Consider the following 23,838-nt stretch of genomic DNA (forward strand, 5'->3'; position numbering starts at 1 on the left):
CCGCATGAATGACAGTTTTCCTGTGCCCATGGCATATACAGCTCCACAAACAGGGCAATTATTTTCTATACCACTTAGGTTTTAAAGCATAAAATACATTTGTGCTCATAACAATTATGTTTATTTTGGTCATCGATTACGTCAAACTGTGCCGCTCTTATTACCACAGACACAGACTCTGAGTCAGTGTTTAGTCTTTAGCAGTGCTGCTTTATCTTCTTGGCAATATTGAAATGTCACAGAGCTGGTTTTATGGCAGAGAGAGACACAGTAATGTCTTGATAAATGCTGGACTAAAACATTTGTCAAGGCAATTACAAACCATGGGTTTTAAATGTTTTCTTTATTGTCTTTAAACGATCAATCCCATGTCAGTCTTTTAGTACACGTTATAATACTGTGATGAATGCATGAAATCTGAAATCCAAGGAGCTGTAAACAGAAGGCTTTTTACAAAGTGACTCTTTCACATAAAAGAGTTCATTTTTATTTCACAGTGTGTTATTAGGATCAACGTTTGCAAGTACTCAGATCAATGACAGGATTACATGTGCACCAGTGTTTCCGTTCGAAAATGTTTGTTGACAGAAATACGGCCGTGCCATAAATTCAGATTTTTATTGTAATGGTTTTTGTCAGTAAGTTTAAAAAAAAAAGAAAAAGTTGTTTGGATGCGATGATGTGCACACGCATGTCAGAAAAGTCTGTAATTGGACGCGTTCGGAGCAGCGAAATCGCCGTTGCCGTTTTATTGGGCGCACGTTCCGAAGTCTCGCCGCGCAGACAAATTGGAAATGTGCCGTAACCTGTGAGAGGCCCCGTTGGAGTTCAGTAATTATGCAGACGTCTCGCCTACAGCTGCGTCAGGTCGTGTTTTGACAGACATTCCACAGCAGCACAAAGATGCACACAGCGACTAGTTTGTTCCCCTCCTGTTTGCCTTCGTCGCGTTTCGTTTGTCGCTCCAGTCTCACGCGAGCACCTTGAAAAGTTTCAGTCGTTGTTAAAAAGCGAAAACAATAAAACATAATACTGACAGTTCGGTAATGGATTTTGAGCTTTTCTTTGTTTTGTTTTGTAATCTTACCCCTCTGCCAGCGTGGAAGATGAGGCGGAAGTACGTCAATACTTTGTGTGTTTGCTGATGTTTACTGATTTTACCTGCAACCATAAACCAGCTCACGAATTTTAAACTTTGGATTTCTTCTTGTTTTTTTGTTTTTTTATATGAAAAGAGCTTTAACTGACACACTGTTGTCATGACTACCTGGGGCAGGTTTCAGGTGTTTACGATGGGAGCAGAAAAGCATCAGAAATCACGTTGAGTGGAATTCGATCCAGGACACAGTCCTGATTTTGGGCTCACCAGAGGCAACGCTCGCACCTTTTCTCTTTCAACTTGTGCCCCTTTTCCTGATTTTATTTTTTCTTTCTTCTTTATGTTGTCGTTTGTCTGATTTATTTCATTCAAGCTGTTTCTCAGGTGTGAAAAAAGTACACTGGAAAAGTGTAATATTCCCTGGGACTGCAGATCTCATTGCTACATCCATACATGTAGGTACCGTGTCTTTGTCTGTTGTGTTAGCAAAATATTTCATGAATCCCTGGACGGATTTTAATAAAACTCTCACAAAGTAATCATTTGATGTACATCTACCACTGCTTAGCTTTTGAAGTGACGCCAATTCAACATGGCCGCCACATAAAAGTAACCTTAACACACTCAAAAATGACTATAACATACAGATATTAAGCTAAAAATGGGTGTGGTAGTAACTGAGAGTCTTTCCCAGCACATACTCCAGGTTTGCTCAAAGCGTTGCCCAATAACTATTGGAGTCGACGCGGTCTGTCTGTTAGCAAAATATCTTATCTGAAACACTGGACAGATTTTAATGAAACTCTCAGGCAGTAATCACTGGATGTGCTTCTACAACCGACTAACTTTTGGAGTTCACCTAATTTTTAGGAGCCACTGCAGGTAATCAACCTTAGCAAACACCAAAATAGCTATAACTGAGTCACTTATACAGCTATTGAGCTAAAGTTTGTTGTGATAGTAGCTGAACGTCATTAACAGCACAGACTCGGAGTGTTAATACAGCTCACATTGTTGCATGAGATCACACATGTCATTTACAAGGTGATGGACGATGTGCTAGGGCTTTAATTAAACTAGTGATTAATTATGCTTCTGTGCATAGTAAAAAAGTATGACATCCCTTTCAGGATTGTAGCAAGAAATGCCCTACATTTCTTTAAAAAAATAAAATAAAATCATAACAATATTCTACAGTAACAGCTGCCCCAGTTTTCTGTTTTTAAATTTTCAGGAAACTAATTATTTTCACATTTTAATGCTGCGAGGGATTTGAGCGTTCTGTTTTGCTGCGTTCTCAAAAAGTAACAAGTTCCTAATACATCAGACTAAAAAAAAAAAAAAAGAAGTTTTGATGCATTTTTACATTATTCTAATTAGGCCAACTAGCAGTTATTTCTCAAAACATCTACATTAAGTATCTAGCTAATATATAATCTCAAAGGCAGAAAACAATCCAAACTTAAGTTCAGTTGGGCTTGGGTTTGCTTTGTAAACCAGCCTGTCCCGTGAGGAATCAATGTAGGATCCTGCACATCCCGCTTGTTGCCACGGCTTTGTCTTCAGATCTTTATCTGTGCGATGGTCCTGCTTGATAAGGCCTCGAGCAGCACTGGGAAAGAAAAGAGGAGATGGTGGCTCGCTGCCAGCCGCAGGAGCAGGAATGCACACCTTTTAGCAGAGGACGTCCAGGCTAATTGATCCTCAGTCACCCACGATGACTTTGCCACAGCTTGTTTTCCTCCTCACTGAGATGTCAGTCAGTCTGCTGGGGGTGGGGAACACATGCTTTTTTTTAAAAAAATACAGAACCTCTTCCTGTTTGCATTTTACCTGTAGCTTTGGTGGTGTCGTCTCTGCACTTTCTATCAAAGCTTTTAAATCAAATCAGTTTGCAGAGGTTTTTTTATTTATTTTTTAGACCCTTTTTATGTCAATGTCAGGTTTATTTTATATAGCACATTTAAAAAGTTGACAAAAGTGCTTCACAAGGAGGTCAAAAACCAGCAGGAAAAATAAAATGCATATATAGAATAAATTCAGTAAAATCCACACATAAAAAAACAACAGGTTTAACTTCTGGAAGAATGAGTCCCATGCTCGGAAAGTGAAAGCATCCTGTGGTGTGAGCGCCACACATGCAAGGAGAAAAGAAAGACGGATGGTGAAATCAGCAAAAAATCTAAAGATTGTGAAATGACACAGGTTGTCTAAACTCCTCTCACAGGCTCCAACAATCTTAAAATACCTGCTTTGTGTTCATTTATATACATCAGACCGTGTGTGTAAACCTTAGAAACAATCATCAAAACTTGTGAAACGCTCAAACAAAACTCTAAATCTCTTAATCGAAATAAATTAGTTGGTACTCTATATCACATTTCTGCGATATTTTTGTCAGGACATATTGTAAAGTTGTTTCTATAAAGTATGTCAGAAATGGAGGTCAGTTTATTGCACAGAAATGTTTCTTACAGTGTAGGACAGCCGTTCTTTGGCTTGTCGTTGGGATCTGGACCCACTCCTCACGTTATATTGCATTGCATCGAAATGTCTTCGTAGGATGCAATGAAGTTTATGTCTCCTATTATGATAGTGTTGTGGCTCCTTTAAGAGTGCGCAGAGAGAGAGAGAGTGTGTGCACGGGGTGAGCCTGTGTCCATATGCTCGAAATGAGAACTGGAGCACATTGAGATAGAAGACGATTATCTCTAAAATGTTTAATTTTTAGATGCAAATGTTCAGTCTAGGCTGCAGTAACAACAAGAAATGCTGCAACTCTTGAAGATCTGAGTCTGAGTCTCATTGCTTCGTAAAGAAGATGTGGAGTCAGCAAACTAGGTTTCCAAAGATGAGTGGAGCAGAGAAATATGCATTTCATCTGTCCTGACCAAAATATTGGGGACAATTATTCTCACCAATAAATGGGTTTATAAAGCTCACATCACAGCCATTTTACAAATGAACATATAGGTCAGTTACTCTGTCGAACAAGATCTTTTTAAGCCCTTCATTGAAGACGATGTTAGTTAAACAGTAGTAGCAATCTCACAGAATCTGTAACTTTTACCTCCAAGCACTTTGTCGTTAGAGTGCCTTTCAGTTCACTTTATTTAACGCATGAAAGCAAATGCATTTTGTTTTGTTGAGGCATGAAAAGTCATAAAGTTGATGAAGTGTCAGTAAACATGAAGCTTTACAGTCAGAAGTTAGAGCACTTTCGGTCCACAAGCAAACTTTTGAAGGCAAATCCATCTCCTCTGCTTCTCGCCAGCTGCTCTGGACCTCTGACCTTTAGAAATCCAATTTGGACCTTTGAATGGAGTTTGAGAATCCCCCGGTGTAGGGGATGTGTGCACAAGCGAAATATTAATTTTGGATGACGTATGGGAATGGATTCTTTTTTTTTTTTTTTGCATTAATTAGGCTATTTTTGCATCATGATCACACTGTTTGAACTAAATGTGGATGTTGCAGGAATTACAAATTAAGTGGCTGACTTAAAACCCTAATTACAGAACGAGAGCCAGGTTATTAGAGACTCGCCAAGATGCTACGTTCTCTCTGCTCTTTAATGCTAAGATCCCGCGACAAATTGTGTCTCCTGAGGACCCTTCGGAAGGTATTTCTGTCTGACCCTTTTTGAAAAATGTATAGCCATTACTTGTTGCTCTGGTTGTTTGTCAGGGAATAAGGTCAGTGGATATACTTGGGATAAATACACAATGCATGTTGTGTACATGCGTAGTGTGATATTTATTAGGATTTTTTGCAGTAACCGGGGTGAATCTGACCTAATACATAAGATCAGTTTTAATTTGTCTGTCTTAGAGTTTTATATCATCCATTAGCATCATTGGGAACTTCTGCTGCAGCAGACTTAGCAGAATTTTACTTGAGGAGACCAAAAATGAACAATAATTTAAGAGGTCCTCGCTTTGCTGTATTCAGGCAAAAGGGGATTTTGAAACACGGTTGTGCTCGGAATGAGAAAATTCCCCCTGAAGAGCAGTAAAAAGGATTAATATCAGTTATGAATGTTGCCTTTTTCGGAGCTAACTGAGGCATTAGGTCAAATATTGCATGTTTCTACGAAGTGCCTACATTTTCTCCATTTGACTTTACTATCAAAAACTTAATAATGGCGCATGATTCATTTGATTGGGGCCATAAAGCTAGGAAAGCTTTGGTATTAAACAGGTTTTAATAATGTCCAGTATCCCTGCGTGCTCCTTATGGGTTATGTTTAGAATGCCAGCAACACATACAATGTTCTCACATATAGAAATTAAAGCCATTAATCCATTTGAACCCTGACTCACGGCCTCACACTGTTCAGTACATATTACCACATGTGCAGATTGCGCTGCGTGATGAAGAACTTTCTTTGTCACTTGGCTAGGTGGGAAGAAGAAAAAAAAAGCTGAAAATAGTTTGAATTTAGAATCAAACGTTTCTGTAAGTAGAAACCAAAGAAAGACTCGCTTCCACAGTCGTGTCTGTGCTGGATTACGGGGGTGTTCTAGGCATGCATCCATTGGACATCAACCATAAGGCACCGAGGTTCATCACACCCCTTCATGCTCTTATTCCCAACGGCATGCTGCTGTTCGCTGATGTTGGATAGTCTTCTTCGTCCTCCTGCAAACACAATCAATCAATCAAAAAGAAAGAGGCAAACAATGTTTCAGTACGTTACCTCCTCCACTCAAGTATTTCTATAAAATTATTTACCAGCATGTCTCAGAAAAACAATGAGAACGAACACAAAGGACTTGGAGGGCAGCACAGCTGCCTGACGATGTATTGACGACTCTTCTGTATGATTTTTACCTGCTAGGAGAATGACTCATCTGAGGTTTTGGGATTTTTAGGGTTTACGGTGGTTCTTTAATCCTTCCCCAATTTCTTTATGTTGTTGCTCCCAAGCAGCCAAACTCTCAGAAGCTTTAAAAGTGGTCCAGACCAAGAGTCTTTCAGCCTTTTTTATGCCGGAATGATTTGCAGGTCAGCGTTAAATGGCTTAACAAACAAACAGACATTCATCTGACTGGACTTTGCTGTGAAAAAGCAGCCAGTATCCAAAGACAAGCTTTGAAATACCTTCAGAAAGCCCAGAGAACTGTTGATCTAGATCACTTAAAACAATCCGAAGACAGTCCGGCTCGTGGGAAATTGTAAATTTATGAAAGGCGTAAAATCTTTACACCGGGCTGTAATTTTGAGCTTCGTGCCTGCTGTGTTGGAAATCCACCCAACAAGAATAGTTGTGAGCAGCCTGAAAAATTTATGGCTTCCTGCAACTCAGAAGTTTAATATTTTTAGGTAAACAGCACAGTGTAAATGGAGAATTATAGCTTGACTGTAATTTAGCTGTTTCCATAACTACAATGATTTGGAAATCTAAATATGAGTTCAAGTACTTACTGCTGTCAAGTTGGTTAAATCTATTTTATCAGCTGATAATGATGTCCGTGTTGCATTTAATTGTCCTCTGATGCTAGGTTGCCAAATAAGTGAAATGTTTCTGCCATAAGAACAGTTTGTTTTGTTTTGTTTGCATCAAATTGCATCTAAATTATTCTCTCTCATTTCTGTTCTTATTGCACCTTACAGTCCAAATCATTTCAGTAGCATCAAAAAGCCTCCATGCCAGCACCTGACTGGAGTCATTTCTTATCACCCACTGCTGAAAAATGCAGGAGGATGATACTGTTTTTCTCCGTGTGTGTGTGTGTGTGTTTGCCTGTTACCAAAATATCTCATGAACCACTGTATGAATTTTTTATGGAACTCGCAGAAAGTAATCAATGAATGTACATCTATATGATTAACTTTGGGAGTAAATACCATTCAAGATGGTTAACCATAAAAACCCCCACTAAAGTCTCTATAACTAAGTCAGTTTTACAGGTATTGACCTAAAACCTGGTGTAGTAGTAGCTACGACTGATCCCCAACACCTATTGTACTCACTAAGTGATTGTCTAAGATCCTTGTTTAAAGTTTTGCCATAAAGTATTTGGAGTCAACTCTGTCTGTTTGTTAGCAAATTATCACATGAACCACTGGGCAAATTTTAATGAAACTTTCAAGAATAAGTCGTTGAATGTACATCTTTAACTGATTAAGATTCAAAGCCAAGCTCATTCAAGATGGCCACCACTGCCAGATGACCTTAGAATACACAAAAATGGCTCTAACTCATGCAGTTTTATAGATATTGTTCTAAAACTTTATGTTGTAGTGGCTGAAGGTCATTCACAACACATACTCTGAGTGTGACACGTTGTGCTACATTATTTTGGAGTTTTGACCAAAACGGCTACAAATGCATCATTTCTTATTATAAGATAATCTGTTAAACTCTGGCAATAAAGGCAACGGGCGATATGCATTCGTTTCCTTGTTGTTTCGTTCCGCTTTCCTCGTCCTGAAATAAATTTGACACTTTCTTTGTGCTCAGATTAGCTCAGTAACAGCTTCTAGTGAGAGTCTAAATACTGAAAACGTGTTTATTTTTTTGTCTGCTCGCCTGTTGTTTTATTCAAAGCAAAGCATTGTCAAGACTATAAAATGTTTTTGTGTAAGAAAAAGTTTCTTTATTTTTTATATTTTGGCTTATCTCTAGGATGCAGCTCGGGGGGCAAATCAAGGCCTCATCAGTCTAAATAAATGAGCACAAAACGGCATCTGCGCAGCACATCAATGGCTAATATCGTATACGTCGTACCGGAAGACGGAGGATCCAGGAGATTTCTCCTGGCTTTGAGTTAATGGGATACATATTGCTCACACAGCAGTGGGGAGTTCCACCACAAACAAGGAGACACTTGATTTTGGCTCTGAGGCTCTGTTTTTATGATGAGAAATTGTTTGCACTCCCCAGCAGATGGTGAGCATCACTGTGATGAGGCAGCGGAGGCCTTTTCATCCGGGTGCCGTAACCATTACGTGAAATTGTCGGTTGTGAATTCCAATTCGAGCCGGTTTTGCAAGGACAAGAATCCCGTTCGCTCAGGGACAACGAGGAAGCAAAGAGTTGAGATGAATGAAAATGATTTGGCGTTTTAATTTGATGTTTTTATCCATCCGTAGCCACCAAAGCCCAAAACTAACCTTGAAGTTTCGATAAAATCCCATTTAAGGTAAATCTTCGTTCTCTGAGTGGGTGTTCTTTATACTTTCCTGAGTTTTCAGCTGTAAAACAAAAAAAGAAAAGAAAAAAAACCCAAAGAAAATGTCGCTCTCCACTTTGTGCTGGAACGCAGTAAGAACTTGTCATTTTTCTTTCCTTCTCTGCAGGGAAAATGTCGAACATCCGGGCCGTCAGGAAGATGCAACAGCTAAATAACTTGGTCGCCATGGTTACGGAGCTGGCCAGGCCAGGATGCACAGTCGTGGATTTCTGCAGTGGAACGGTACCAAAACTCATCTATCAATCCAGCAGCACACACACACTCACACACACACACACTGTACTGAGAAATCTGACCAAGACATCCTGAAAGACGCTGCTTCACTGGAGACCAGCTGAGATGAAACAAGTCCTCACATTTCCTCATCCTTTTGTTTTCCACTTAGACGCCTTTTGTAGTTGGATGATGCGCTCAAGTAGACTGGTCATTACATTCTTTAATAAAAAGCACTCTCAGAGCAGCGCTGCTTCATGGTTAAAGTTTTTTTTATTTTTTTTTAAGCCTAGCAGTAACCAGACCTCTGTTGTTGCTCTTTTATTTTGATGTGTTTTGTGCTCATGTTGTACTTTTTTTTTTGTTGTTGTCTCTTTGTGTCGCTCGCTCTCAGGGTCATGTGGGGATTGCTCTGGCTCACACTCTTCCAGACTGCCAGGTAAAGAGTGTGTTTGAAGAAATATTCTCTTGTCTGTCTGTGTGTGTGTGGGTGGGTGTGTTCTCCTGCACTTTGGAATGAAGCTACCTTTCAGTTTAGTGGCTTTAATTGCCCTTGTCACTATATAAATGGTGTCATAAAAACTAATTTAGTGAATAATGATATTAATCGTTAGGAGAACGGTGTCTTTTTTTTGTTTTTGTTCAAGATCATCTTGATAGAGAACAAGGAGGAGTCTTTGGTCAGAGCCCAGCGTCGCAGTGCTGAGCTCGGGCTGAAAAACATCGGCTTCCTTCAGGCCAATCTGGATTACTTCACTGGGCCATTCCACATCGGGGTGAGCAATGTAGTTACTGCCCGCCGCCACGAAAGGCGGGCGATCCTGTAAATGCTCATGTCTGTGTGTGTGACAGTGTGTCTGTTAGTAAAATATCTCATGAACCAGGCTATATGTTTTAATGAAACTGTCAGAAAGTAAGCACTGGATGAGCATCTGCAGCTGATTAACTTTTTGGAGTCGACTCGATTCAAGATACAGCCAGCTGACCTCAGGAAGCTCTACACCAGTGGTCTCTAACCCTGGTCCTGGAGGGCCACCATCCTGCATGTTTTACTTGTTTCTCTGCTCCAACACACCTGGTTTGAATCAATGGGTGATTAACAGGCTTCTGCAGAACATGAAGAGGTAATTTAACCACTGAAACAGGTGTGTTGGAGCAGGGAAACAAGGAAAACATGCAGGATGGTGGCCCTCGAGGACCAGGATTGGAGACCCCTGCTCTAAAATGACTATATGCATTCTTCTAAGTAAGACCAGGTCTTCCTGTGTAACTTTTGTTGTAGTATAATTGACAGATTCTCCTTACAGTGTCAGTATTCTAGGAGCATAATGATGAAAGAAATTAAACGGCAGAAACTGAAAGTAAAAGCACCAACAAAATTTATATCCCCAAGGTGTAAAAGGCTGAGTTCGCCTTTCAGTTTGTGTTTGTGCTCTCCTTGCCTCTGGCTTTTCAGACCTGGAGTTTTACAGATTTGGTTAAGCATCAAAGAGTGTGCGTCATTCTAAAGACCTAAAATCAGTCTGTGATGCTTAAAGTCACAGAAATTACTCCAATCTTAAGATTGTTGTCTGTAAAGTTCTATTACTTATTGTTTTTGAGATAACGGGGCTGCAAGATCCCTAATAACTTTTATTTTGTTTAGTCTTTATTTAGTCACAAGAAAATGAGCTTCCTTGTAACGTCGAAATCTTTTCCTGTATTAAAATCTAGCAACATTCTTGCCCTTCACATGATGTATTTATGAATATATTCTCAGGAGCAGCATGTTAATTTGTTTTTGGATGAAAAAAAAAGAACAAAATCACAATAATTCAAATTAAATTCATGATTATCATTCAGTTCAGGCTGAAAACTAAGAAATAAGCATGTTCGATTAGCAATAATTTACATCCGATTTTGCTGCGGTTGCAGCTTTCCTTCGAGATGTCGTAAAACATTCATATCCGTTTGAAAGACCCCGAGCCCCCATCAGAAAGAGATGTGTCAAAACCCTCGTCTTCATACGGGAACTGAAAATGCCAGCGTGCAATTATAATAATGAGAGCAACAAAAATGACTTTTCATTTCCTGAAGGGTTGCTTTTAATCAGAAACCTTTTAGTGCGGCAAGCTTCACTCAAACAGTTTGCCTTTTTTTCCCTCTCCCTTGTAAATATTAGTAATTTTATTCAGAAAATTAATGGCAGATGTAATGGGGTTCAGGGATCTTTTCAAGGATAATTATTTTTCTTACTTTAAAGATAAAGAATTATCTTGCTTACTGAAAGGATAGTCTGTTTATAAATGCACCGTAGCTTTCTGAAATATTTGTAGCGCATTATCTCCTGGGTCCCCACGACTAGCACTACAGAGTTAAACACATGGACGAAAACATGTTTTTGTGTTTAAAAAACAGACAAATTGGTCAAATTTAAAATGGCTGCAAACGATGTTTAGTTTTCAAAACACTTTTCAGGACAAAACAAACTCATCTTTACTGTTTTAGCCCATTAGAAATCCACATCTTCATCTTCATGTAGCTTCAGTAAGAAAGTCAAGAGAGGACTTTTGTCGACTGGTTTTATTTTCTACAAAGTACAGATTATTTCATCTCCAGAGAACAAAGCTCGTTTTCTCGAGATAATGGGGTAATATTATACGCTGAGTCAGCGCTCACATCATTGGTTTCCGGTATTTTATTTTTCTGTAAATATGTTGCAATAAAACGATTTCTTCATACTTTGTGCCATTTTAGCCATTCGGCTGTTAAAAGGTTCAGCTCATTCAGGAGATGGAGCTATGGCTTTTGGATTTTGTAATTTTAATAATTTTAAAATATTTAACTTTTTCTTTTTACATAGATTTTCACCAATAAATTACATTAATTCATTAACAAAAAACATTCTTCTCCTTGAAATCTGCTTCAGCTTACTTGCTTTTAGTTCGTAGCTACCATTTGGCTACTTTTAGCTTTTTTCTAGCAAATTGCTACATCTAGCTTTTAGCTAGCCTTTTGCTACTTTTAGCTTTTTGCAACATTTAGCTAGCCTTCTGTTACTTTTAATTTTTGGCTAGCCTTTTGTTACTTTTAGCTTCTAGCTAGCATTTTGATCCTTTTAACTAGAATGTTTGCTACTTTTAGCTAGCCTTTTTCTACTTTTAACTTCTAGCTAGCATTTTGATCATTTTAGCTTTTAACTAGTGTTTTGATGCTTTTAGCTTAGCTTTAAGCAAGCCTTTTGCTACTTTGAACTGTTGATTTGATAGTTTTAGCTTTTAACTAACAACGTCATCCCTACTCATCACCAGATGATCTTAGTTTAAAGACTGGAGGGAAAAGCGGTGTGTGTGTGTGTATGTGTGTGTATACACCTTCCTTCGAGGAATGCTCGGCTTTTAATTGTTGTTGTACGTGCAGAAAAAAAAAATATTTCTATCACGTCTCTTTGTTTTATTGTTTCTTTCTCACAGAGCGTGTCTCAGGTTAGTTTTTCTCTCTGCAGACATGTCCAATATCCTGTTGTGTGCCTTAGCCCAGTTTTAGAGGAACCAGCTGTTCCAGGAGCCATACTTGAACTTTCTCTGGGACAAACGGGGATCTATATGCACCGTCTCTAATTAAAAAAAGCTCTTGTTACCATCTCATTGCTCCATTGAGACCTGTTCCACTTAGCAAAAAAACTAAATAAAACCCAGATAATTCCTCGACAACGTGGGTGTTAGAGTGGCCGAGCCAGAAAGTTTATTTACTCTCTTGGATTCTTTATGCATAATGCATGTATAGTAACGTTTATGAATAAAGAGCTTGCGTATTCTTTTTTTCCCCCCTCTTCACTGCTAAAGATTTTGGCTTTCTTCCTGCATGTGAATGGTGCCCTAAAGGATACACTTGTCACAAAGATTTTGAATCCTTTCTGTATTATACATGCTCCCATTTTTAGTCTTGTTCATTTAGTCATGCTAATTACATTTGAGATGTTCCTAATATTAGTCCGTGTTCGATCTTCCAGGCTGATACTGCGCAGCTCTGGTGTTCAAACGGGCCAACCTTTAAGACAGTGTGTTAAGGTTTTTCTTTTAATCTATTCTTATGCTTGAAATTGTTGAGCCAACAGATTTCAGGAGCAGGAAATGGTTGTGACTCTTCAAGGTTATTTAGATTTTACTGTTTCTCTGGTAGATGTTGGCTTTAGTTGAGTTTTCTGTGTTTTTATTTTTTGTGTATTTTTAATTGATTCTGTCAGATTTATGTTTGTTTGTCCGTCCATCCGTCCATTTATCCAGAGTTGCTGAGGCAACAGGTCCAGGAAGGAAACCTAGACGTCCTTTTCCCCAGCTCCACTCTCTCGCTCCTTCTGGGTGATATCAAGGTAGATATCAGGCCAGAGAAGATGCATAATCTCTCTCCTTCCAGTAGGATGTGCCCAGAAAACCTTTCAGGGGAGGTGCCCAGAAGGCATCCTTATAAGATAGCTGAACCACCTCAGCTGACTCCTTTCGATACAGAGGAGCAGCAGCTCTTACCCGAGCTTCCCCCAGATGACGAAGAGCAAATTTCAACAGCTTGTATCTAAGATCTTGTTCTTTTGATCATGATCCAGAACTGATAAACCGGTGAATTGAGAGCTTCGCCTTTTGTCTCAGCTTCTTCGTCACCATGGCAGACCAGAGCAACGCCCTCATTATAGTGAATGAGGTCCCAGTTTGTCGATCCATCTCCTGCTCCATCCTCAGCTTGGGACAGAAAGTCATCCCCAGCCCGGAGGGAGCATTTCACCTTTTTCTGGTTGAAAACCATTACCTCAGACTTATAGGAGCCGACTCTCATCCCAGCTGCTTCACACTCGGCTACAAACCGGCCTAGTGCACGTTGAAGGTCACGGCCTGAGGACGACAACAGAACCAAATCAACTGCAAAAAGCAGAGATAGGACGGACCCTGAGGTTCCCAAACCAGACGCCCTCCTCTCCACAACTGCACTTTTAGATTCTGTTCATGAACAACACAGAAAGAATTGGAAACGAGGGACAGCCCAGGCGGAGTCCAACCCGCAGTCCAACTTTGTGTCGAAGATGCATACACGACTCTTGCTTTGGTTATACAGGGACCAGGTAGCCCATACAACCACAGTCACACACACACACACACACACACACACACACACACACACATAGAATACCTCAGGGAACACGGTCATTAAATCCATGTCATGGCAGAGGTCATGGAGGTGGGTAAAAAGCTCCTTGGTGGCAGGGTGCCAGAATATTTTAAGGGATGTCAGGATGTTTCCTGACATCTCTTCTATATCACATGGGGAACCGGGATAACACCTGCCGAGTGGCAGACCTGGGTGGTGGTCCCCTATTTATAAAAAAAGGGGGGACCGGAGAGTGTGTTCCATCTACTGAGGGATCATACTTCTCAGCCTCTCTGGGAAAGTTCACTCCAGGTTGTTGGAAGAAAAACTCCAACCGACTGTCAAACCGCACATTCAGGAGGAGCAGCTTGTTGTGGAACAGTGGGGAAATATGTGCGTTATCATATGACTTTAATCTGGTCAGGCTCTAACAGGTTTTTACAGGTGTAATTACAATCCTAATGTTTGTGAGGATATTAAGTGATTTTTTTCTTATTTTGGTTCTTGTTACAGCTGTAAACTCTTAACTCTTTAAATCCATTTAATCATTACACTTTATTCCAGTTTGCTTTATAACAACACATGCATTCATACACAATAAGAAAGGGTATTGTGCCATTTCTAGACCGAACCTAATACCGCCCAGACTTTTCAGGGGAAAAAGAAAACTGCTGCAACATTAAAAGTTTGCAGCCTATTTCTGCAGAAGCATATGATGATTAGGTGTCAGATGGCTGCAGACATTTCGCACCGTCTCAGCCCCACATGGACCAAATGAGGGCCGTGATTATTTGAATAGTGAATAATGAAGCCTCATTATTTCTGTGATGTGATTATTGGGTGAAAGAGTGACAAAGAGACGGCTTTTCCTCTCGAGAAAAGATGGATTAATAAAGAATTTACTTATACAAGCGCCCTCATGGTTAGAGCATACTAATGAAAGATTTCCTCTGCCAGACTCTGCAGAGATGAAGGTTAGCACAATATATATATATATATATATATATATATATATATATATTTGTTCGACTGAAATGATTTTTAATGAGTCACTTCATTATGTATATTTAATTAGAAAATAATTGACTGTAGCTTTGCTTCAACAAAATTGCTTTCAGGAGACAAAAAAACAATTTATAAGGCAGAGATGTGTTTTGTTTTGTTTTTTGTTTGTTTTTTTACATCAAATGAATAATTAATTATCAAAACAAGTTTCTCCTTGTGTGTAATTCTTTTGCTTAAATGATTTGGTGTGAATCGCGGCTGAAGGTTATAAAATCTAATGAGAATTTAACCCCCATGACTAATGTACAGCATTAATTATCCGGGTAAGACGGTGGCTAATTGATGTTAATTTCCCAAATTTACGTTTATGGTTAGCTAATGACTTCGTATTTAAATCAATACCCAGTTCGCTGTGGAGGAATGCTGTTTTGTTTAGCTGACTGAGAAGCAAAACTTAACATTTCTGAAGGGTAAATTTCCTGTAACATAATGTTCAAACAGATAATATTTCTAAAAAAAAATACAAAGGCCCAACAGAAAACCAGTTTTTAGAAGGAGATTCACACTATTCATATGCTGGTCGCAAAACTGTATTCTAGGCTGTATATTGGTTTTTTGCCCACCTCCATCCACATCATACCCACCTCAGCCCACTTTGTACTCAACTTTATTTTTGTATTTTGTTGATTGTTCTTGTGTTTTTGTTGAAAACTGATTTTGTTTTTTTTTCATTGTTGTATTGTATTTTACTTACAGTTTATTTATTTATTTCCGGCATGTATTATAAAGTATTTTTAAATTCAGATGTTTGCCAACTTATAATTTTTGCTCCCCTGGGGCCACCGTAGCTAAATGTTCCCTCAGTGAGCGTGGAGCTTTTTTTTTTTTTTTTTTTTAAACCAATTCCTGGGTACAGTCTGTGAAAATGATACATTCACGAATTCAGCTTCCATGGAGATTTAAAGACCCTTGAGGAAATGTATTTCTGTCTAGACACATCAGAGAGCTTAGGAGAGGCTTTAGCCATGCAGCTCACAGCGTCTGGATCCTCCCTGCGACTGGAGCTGCAGCCAGTAGCTTCAGTCCTGATCAGCTCTGAACTTCTGCTCTGTGGCACTGCTGTCAAGGCAACAAGCAGCCCATTCAGACTCGCAGACGCCCTGTGACAACTTCTTGGAAAACAAGAGCCGAATAAAGTACTAGCTGCTGGAATTGAATTGGGGGGTTTATTTTCAGAGAGCCTTAGAGTAGCTATTGTCATATCAAACTGTCAGTAAGGTGTTTTTTTTCAGCCATTTACAGACTCTATTTATCCAGTGTTCACTTGAGTGGAAATCATCTATAATCACTGCACCTTTAGGTTTTCCATGATCATTTTTAGCAGAACTTCTTGACAAGAAATGTAGCTGAAGGACAGAAAGAAATAGAGTTTTGGGGTCTTTTAGCCCCCCACCCCTCAGTCATCCACAGTATAACCCCAGAATCACTAATGTATTGACAGATGTTTACCACCACGCACAGGTTAGCCACTCGATGGGATTCCTGATGCATTTGTGCCCCCGCTCCTAAAACACTGATACATTTTATTTGCCCTACTAGTCTGCACTTTGAGAGCAAAGATGTGTTTTAATTGCAGGAGCCATTATGAAGCAATCAATGAGGCTGAGTGCGTGCTTTCAAGTGTCAATAGTTTGAGTCCTACTTTTTGAAGAAATTGATGTTTTAGACCAGATTTTATTGGTTATAGTGACGCATTCCTGGGTTTTTGTCTGTGCCCGTTTCCCCTCAGGTTGCCCTCCATGCGTGTGGCGTTGCTACAGATATGGTTTTGGAGCACTGCATCCAGGCAGGGGCCGCCTTCGTCGTCAGTCCTTGTTGCTACGGCTTCATCCAGAACGCGGTCAAGTTCTCCTTCCCCAAGAGGTTTGTAGCCACGTCCCACATCTCACTCCAAGTGCCACCTCTTTGGGCTTCCACTCTGTAAAATGTTGTTTTTGACCTTGTTAGTTACCTTCCTGTCAGATTAATGTGGCACTGCTGCTTCTCCTCTCCTCCTCTCGTTTTATAGCCTCACACTCAATCTCACTCTAGGTTTTTTTTTTTTTTTTTTGTCGCACACAGATTATCTGTCTTGTCGCTGCTTTTTGTGCAGCTCCCGTCTCTTATCAGCACCACTGACAATTTGAGGCAGCAGTGTCACATCACCTCCGCAGCAGGGTCCGTCCCTCACATTTTCAGTCATGCTGTCAGCGCCGGGGAAAGGGGGCTTCCCTGTGCCGAGGCAGTCAGGGCTATAGTATAAATAGACCAGCATGAAAAATCGGCTCGAAGGAGCAGAAATAAATTAGTCTTGTATGTAGACATGCAGCGTGTGGTTTACCACAGGGCAAACCATATATAATCGAAAGAATCACATTGATCGTGCAGCTCCAGTGATGCCGTTTGAATGCAGGCGAAAGAGACAGAATCCACGAGGCAATAAAAAGGTTTGAGGCTGTGCTGCTAATTAGTGTTGATCTGTTGCTAATTCTATAATAGCTTTGGAATTACAACGCTGTAGACAGCTGCTGAAACAACTTTATGTGAGTGACTGCAGCAACACAAAGTGCTGATGTAATTCCATGATATTCATTGCCCCAAGTCTGTTCCCGTCTCCATGTTAAAAAGAATTACACTGTCTGCAATGTCTTTTTGGGATTTTAACATTTTATCCTATAGTCTGTTAAGTATCCAGTGTTTTTTCCCTTAAAGTAATCTAAACTGTAATTAGTACAGTTATATATATATATATTTTTTTTTTTTTTTCCTAAAAACCTACTGTAAACCAAACACCCAGACTGCTGCTGTGTGACATGAAGGAAAATAAATCACCATTCAGTGAGCCTTGCATCAATTTTTCAAACCTCTCTGCCAATTTTAGGGGTTTTAGTAACAGCTCACCACTCCCTGTTGGCCCTTTTCATGCAGAACTTTAGAGCTGCGGCTCGTACTCCTTTGTCCCGGCTCGTGTCATGTATGAAACGACTGAGGCAGAATGATCCACCACTGATACTCCTCTGAGCACAGCTACAGAAGTAGTCACAGAGTCAAGTGTGAAGGGGGTGTGGGGGGGCATCACAGGCAGTTCTTAGTTATAACCAAAGCACTGCTTAAGCATTGTGTGTAGACAAAAATTGTCATGGGATATGGCTGGCTCAACTGGTTCGTGTGTGAACAATCACAGACGCTCATTTTTTTTTTTACACTCGTATCACAGAACCATTGTGTGAAAGAGGCTTTTGTCTCCAGAGATGTTCGTTTTTGCATGATTTTCTTGGGCCTGTTTCTGTTCCAAACAAACACATTCAAGAATTTGTAGTGCTGTAAAGTTTTAATCATTGTAATTTCTGTTGAACAGCCAGTTTTTTGTTGCAAGTAGGTTTTTTTTTTTTTAGGATGGCTGGTGTCGAAAAGATTTGCACAATTGCCAGTTGCCTGTTTTCACCATCCTCTCCAGAGTTCTCACTTCCTCCTTCAGAAAAACACACCATTTTAGTTGAATTGGCAGCTCTAAATATTCCTCCGCAGCAGGTGTAAACATCTGTCTCTGATTGTCAACCCTGTGGTTTAGCGATCCCGTTCAGGATTATCCCACTTCTTACCCAGTGTGAGTTTAGGATGTGATTCAGCTTCATTTGAATTTTAAAACAACAAGCAGGGATGTGTGAAACTAAAGATGAACAACTCGCTATTTGTTGTAACATTTATGACAGTCTCGAAAAATGGAGCTGGACTTTTACTTGTTAGAAGTACAGTGACTGACTATTACTACTTTTGAATTGTTTGAACATATGAAATCCTGTCAGTTAATGAAGATGTAAATATTTTCTGTCTCTGAAGTATTACTGACCCTTAAATTGTGCCTCAAGGAGATTTTTTGGTCTCTCTCTCACACACACATACACACACATGTATATATATTCTTACACTTTTGCTGACTTGATTCTTTACCCGTCCTGACTTCTCAGGTGATGTAAAAATGACAGGAACGATTTTGCGCCATAAACGAACAAGAAGAAGCTGTGTGACTCCGGGGCAGTATGTCCGAAGGATGTCCCCCGCCTGACTCTGTCAGTCATGACACTTTTAGTGTTTTCTCGCCTAAGGTCACGTTCCAGGTACTCATGTGGACATTCTGCAGGTGTACACATTCCAAGCACTTCCCAGGTTTTTATGAGCTGTGAAACTCAACTGCCCGAGTCACGAACGCCTCAAATGTTCGCGTTAAACGCACTTCTTCTCTCCCTGTGGCCCGACTGGTCCCTGACCTTTGACATGCCTTGTGTTGAATTTTAATCACCATCAATCGTTAACCAAACTGGATTCCATTTATCCATTGAAAACAAACTGATTTTGTCCCCTTGTCGTGACACATAATGAAAGTCCTTGTTCTCCAAAGAGAAAGTGATTCATATAAGAGATCACTTGTGTTGTTTTTGTTTAGTTTGGGACTTTTTTTCCCTTCCTATTATTCATAGTTTATTTGTAGAGGGCTTTTTCCTAGAGACACCTCCCACACACTACCCCTTTGACCTGACCAAGTAAACTAATGACATACACTGGCCTGTAGAAGACTTCACTCTCCCTGGTGCAGCGCTTGTAAATTAAATGAAGATGTTTGGGGGTTTATGAAATACTCCTACGCAAAATAGTCCTGTCTGACTTGAAAATAAACAATACAAACAGTGAAAGGTAGTACATGTATATTCTCCACTGTTTTGAATCACTAATTTAAATGAGAGAGGAATAAAATATGCATTGTATGTTTAAGATCTTATAGCACGTGGTTGTCTGAAGGAACCAACTCAAAAACTCTGGCCCTTAGTTTGTGGCTGCCCAGACTTCGTTATCTAATTCAGTGACAGCTGACAGGCAAGCCGGTATACCATACCTTTGTCAGTTACAGGGAATGTTTTTTTTCAGAGTTTGGCAGGAAGGTCTATGAGCAATCATGAGACGGCTCAACATTAGTACAAGCATAATCAACTCCACAGAGGCAATGTATAAGGCAGCTAAGGGTATGATAATGATTGGCAACAACTTCAGCAAGTGCTTTCTATTGGCATGCGTCAGGGCTGTATACTCTCGCCTACACTGTGTAATATATTCCTGAAAGATATCCTATCCAAAGCACTGATAAGAAACCAATTCCCCAGTAAAACTGGAAGGAAGAGTAATCAGCAACCTTCACTTTGCCGATGGCATAGACCTTACAGATGGTTCTACCAGTGAGCAAGCCAGTCAAGTGAAGAACCGAGACACTGTGAGTGGTCGTCATGGCATGGAGAGTAGTGTTAAGTGGGTAAAGAGGAGCCCGTCATAGTGAACATCAGGGAGCTAGATCTCAAACAAGATAGAGAATTCCTTACCCTCGTGTCTTTGTCGACCACTTGTCTCGTCAGTCCTTCTGACATTTGTTTTTTGTTGTCTTACTAGTTTGTCATAGTTTTTTTGATACATTTTCAAATGGTAGAAATAATAAGAATGTATTATTCTAATTTCTCAGTACAGCTTAAATGTAGCAAATACTTTTTAATCCTTTATCACTGCACCTATTATATTCATGTTTTCTGTTTTTCCAGCAAACGGTTCCAGGATACTCTGTCATACAAGGTATGTTCATAAATGTGACTAAATCTCTTCACAAATGTAATAATTATTTGCATCATTTGTTTAGCTACACATCAATGAACGTCTTGAATGAGTCATGATTTTCTGTAAGATATCTTCATCATTACAGTTTTTATGTGTATTTTTCTCTCAACTTTTCTTCATGAAGATGCCTCATGTCAAATGAAGTATACTGGAATCTGAGGCAGTAACTTTGACAGTTTTAGTTTGACATGCCTGAGCCAAACCTCAATGACCCTTTGAAAGGTGAAAGTATTCTCATACCGCAGTTGTCAACAGCTGGCAAACACAGAAGTTAAAAAAAACACTCCGACAAATGGGAAACAAACTAGCAAGCAAAGAGGGCTGAGTTGGGTGGCACACATTTATTTCTAAGTATGTTAATACATTTGTAATAAAGTACAATATTTCTGATTTCATAGAAGTTATTACTTTATCTAAAGTTGATGATTAATAAATAGTTTAAGTGTGGTGTTGCAGTGATCAATTTGAACTTAACTTTAGTCTTTTATACACTAAAGTTTCACACTGTAGCAGCAACATATTAACAGATATAAAATATTAGTTCAGTTATTATTAGATTAATCAGTGCATCTTTAAATCGTTACTTACTGTGTGTTCCCATTTTTATAAGTTGGACTTTGCTTCAGTTAGCTCAACGTTTTAACCTAAAAAAAAAATTAAAAATCCGACATTAACACAGAATTAATCTGATTTCTACACAAACTACTGTCCTGGAAACAAATATTCTGCAGGCCCTTACAAGGGAAAGTTCACACCCTGCAGCCACCCAGCCCTTTATCGCTCAGCACAGACATATCGCCACTCGCTGGGAGGGGCCATCCTGACGTGATGTATGGGACGTGTCAGAGATCTGTGCAAAGTAGCTGCAGGTCCTAACCATAGCAACGTCAAGTTGACATGTCACAACATTGGACCAACTCCTTCTCTTTTGTGCAGGGCAGCAATCAGACTTTAACATGGCTTGAGTCACTCAGAAGATGCCATGTTTACACACGTTCTGGGATAATAAGTAGTGATTGTTTGTTTTTTGAACATTTGTGCAAAAGTCTGGTGAGCAAACAAATAAAAAACAGCTTTAAAAAAACAGTCATGGAGCCACACAGCAGAATTCTATATTCATTGTAAACCAGCAAAGGCATTATCTGTCACCTTAAACCTGAGCACTAAAGCCAAATACCCTTTTCTAGTGTTAACCCTGCTCCTACATCCATGCCTAACTCTTGGCCCTTAATGTAAACAGTAAATGGACTGTACTTACATAGCGAGTTTCTAGTCGACCAGGCCACTCAAAGTGCTTTAAAACACAACCTGTGCCCTCATTTACTCGTCCACACACACATTTATCCAGCACTCAACTACATCTACTACAAAGCTAACATGAAAAAGTCACTTTATAGAGTCTAATCAGTGCTTTAAACTCCGTTCATACACCAAGGGGCGCACATCGGAGGCAATTAGGGGTTCAGTGTTTTGCCCAGGGATACTTCAGTGAAATCGAACCTCCAACTATCTTATTGGAGGACAACAGCTCTAACCACTGAGCCACAGCCGCTCATAAACTCACAAACAGTTTGGACTTTAAACATTTCACTGCAAAATGGGGCACCCCTTGAAGCCAATTAGTGATCAATTTGCCAATGTTAGATTATTTTTTTAACAGAGAGACATGACATTAGTTTTGGTATTTCTTTAATCTTCTTTGGGGTAATCAACAATGTTGCCAAATAGTACATATTGAAGTGTTATAAACTAATACAATACAATTGCTTTCATGCTAGTTTTGAGTGCATTTGCAAGTGCAGCTTTTACCCCTTCGTTTAAAGTGTGCTTCAGTTTGCAGGACCAGACTGCCTCCCCCTACACTACAAAAAGGTTTTGGTAACTCCAGCCCTCATGTGTGAACATGGAAATGTAGCGGTATGGCTATGGAGTAGTGGGATGAAGTCATATGGGACTCAGCCTAAATCTTCAATTTTATTTATTTATTTATTTATTTTTGTTCCCAAGACAACGCTTGCAGAACCAAAAGCTGCAGTGCATCGTTTTTAAACCCGAACCATAACTGTCCTTCTGGAGCTATAGTAGTTAAACTAAATGACAGCCCGCTGACAAATGGTGCTGGAATAAAGAGTTAATGGTGTGAGGTATTGGTGCTTAACGCAAACTTTAAGGAGCTGCTCCGTGGCCTTGCATTCAGCGTTGACCCAGGCGGTGTGAAAAATGGGATCAATTAAAGCAGAGGCAGGTTTAGAGATGACTTACGGCTCTCCCGAGTCACTTGTTACATGAACCATAACAAGGCAAAAGCAGAATGGGAAAGCTTGTCCTTTGTTTGGACATAAATTACCTGAGTTCACGTGGCTTGTTTGGGGGGAGCCGACAGGGATGTACGATATATTTAGCCCCGGTGCTGGCGGTCGCATTCATTTGCTGCATGCCGTCTATTTTTGACAATGAATGTAAATGAGGAAAAAAAAAAATGTCACTTAAAAATAATTACAGGCAAGCGAACAGCTACGGCTTGGATTCCTGTCACAAAGTTTGATGCCATCTAATGCGGGAAGGCAGACAGAGACTGCTTGTGGGGGTTTGGCCTAAACAACACCTACCACAGGAGGCTCGTTAGGGAGTCTGGCTGTTAATATTAATGCCAGTTTGGAAGTTTGGAAGAACAAACCAACTTTCTTTCTGGATTCAAATAATTATCTCGAAGAATGTTAAGCTGTTTGTGTTTCTGACAGATTTACGACACAAAAAGAAAACCTTTTTTTTTTTCTTTTCAAGCTTGTTTTTTTTGTCTCTGTGTAGTCCCACATACCTCCACTGTTCATACATATAAACCTATAAATCCCAGCCACGTTATCAATGCTTTGTAGTGTTTGTATGTGTGGGTTTGGCTCATTTTGACTCAACAGTTGCCAGCAACTCTAATAGGATGATTATAAAATTAAAAAAGGACACAATTAAAGGCCTAGCATTCCTTACAAGATTGCATATCGCTCGCTGCCTCACACGTCAAGATTATTTTACGCTGAGAAAAGGCAGAATTGTAGCCGTTTTGGTCAAACCTTGTAAATGACTTTATTCATGACCTCATGTTAGATCTCTTGTGATTTGTTAGCACTTGAACATTTGTGGGTTTTGCGTTGCTACAGTTGATTTGGCAGCCATCTTGAATGGGTTGACTCCAAAAGTTAATGAGTTGTAGATGTACAACCATTGATTACCTTCTGGAAGTTTCATTAAAACCAGTCCACTGGTTTAGGAGATATTTAGATAACACTACAGACAAATGAACACACCCACACGCTCGTGGGCAAAAACATCGCCTTCAGCAGCAGAAGGTAAAAATTACAAGTTATTCATGACTACCAAGGATTTTTGTTTCATTAACCTAAATTTGGTTGTTTAGTCGGAATGCAGAAGTATCATGTGAATCATACAAAACCTGTTCAGATATTTAGGTCTGGAACGTCAAACTGCAGTGCTACGTGAGCCAAAAGAGACACT

General features: G+C 39.7%; 1 protein-coding gene across 2 annotated transcripts in view; it reads left to right on the forward strand.

The window, feature by feature from the left end:
* The window catches only part of gstcd (glutathione S-transferase, C-terminal domain containing), a 57,006-nt gene that overhangs the window by 30,074 nt on the left and 3,094 nt on the right, over positions 1–23,838 (forward strand). For both annotated transcript variants that reach the window (XM_017438478.3, XM_025004208.2), the window contains exons 6-10: positions 8,405–8,520; positions 8,906–8,950; positions 9,159–9,287; positions 16,424–16,557; positions 20,256–20,286. In XM_017438478.3, the coding sequence (XP_017293967.1) occupies positions 8,405–8,520; positions 8,906–8,950; positions 9,159–9,287; positions 16,424–16,557; positions 20,256–20,286 (455 nt within the window). The remainder of the gene's footprint in view (positions 1–8,404; positions 8,521–8,905; positions 8,951–9,158; positions 9,288–16,423; positions 16,558–20,255; positions 20,287–23,838) is intronic.

The sequence above is a fragment of the Kryptolebias marmoratus genome, linkage group LG3 (assembly GCF_001649575.2).
Source record: "Kryptolebias marmoratus isolate JLee-2015 linkage group LG3, ASM164957v2, whole genome shotgun sequence".
Taxonomy (NCBI): Eukaryota; Metazoa; Chordata; class Actinopteri; order Cyprinodontiformes; family Rivulidae; genus Kryptolebias; species Kryptolebias marmoratus.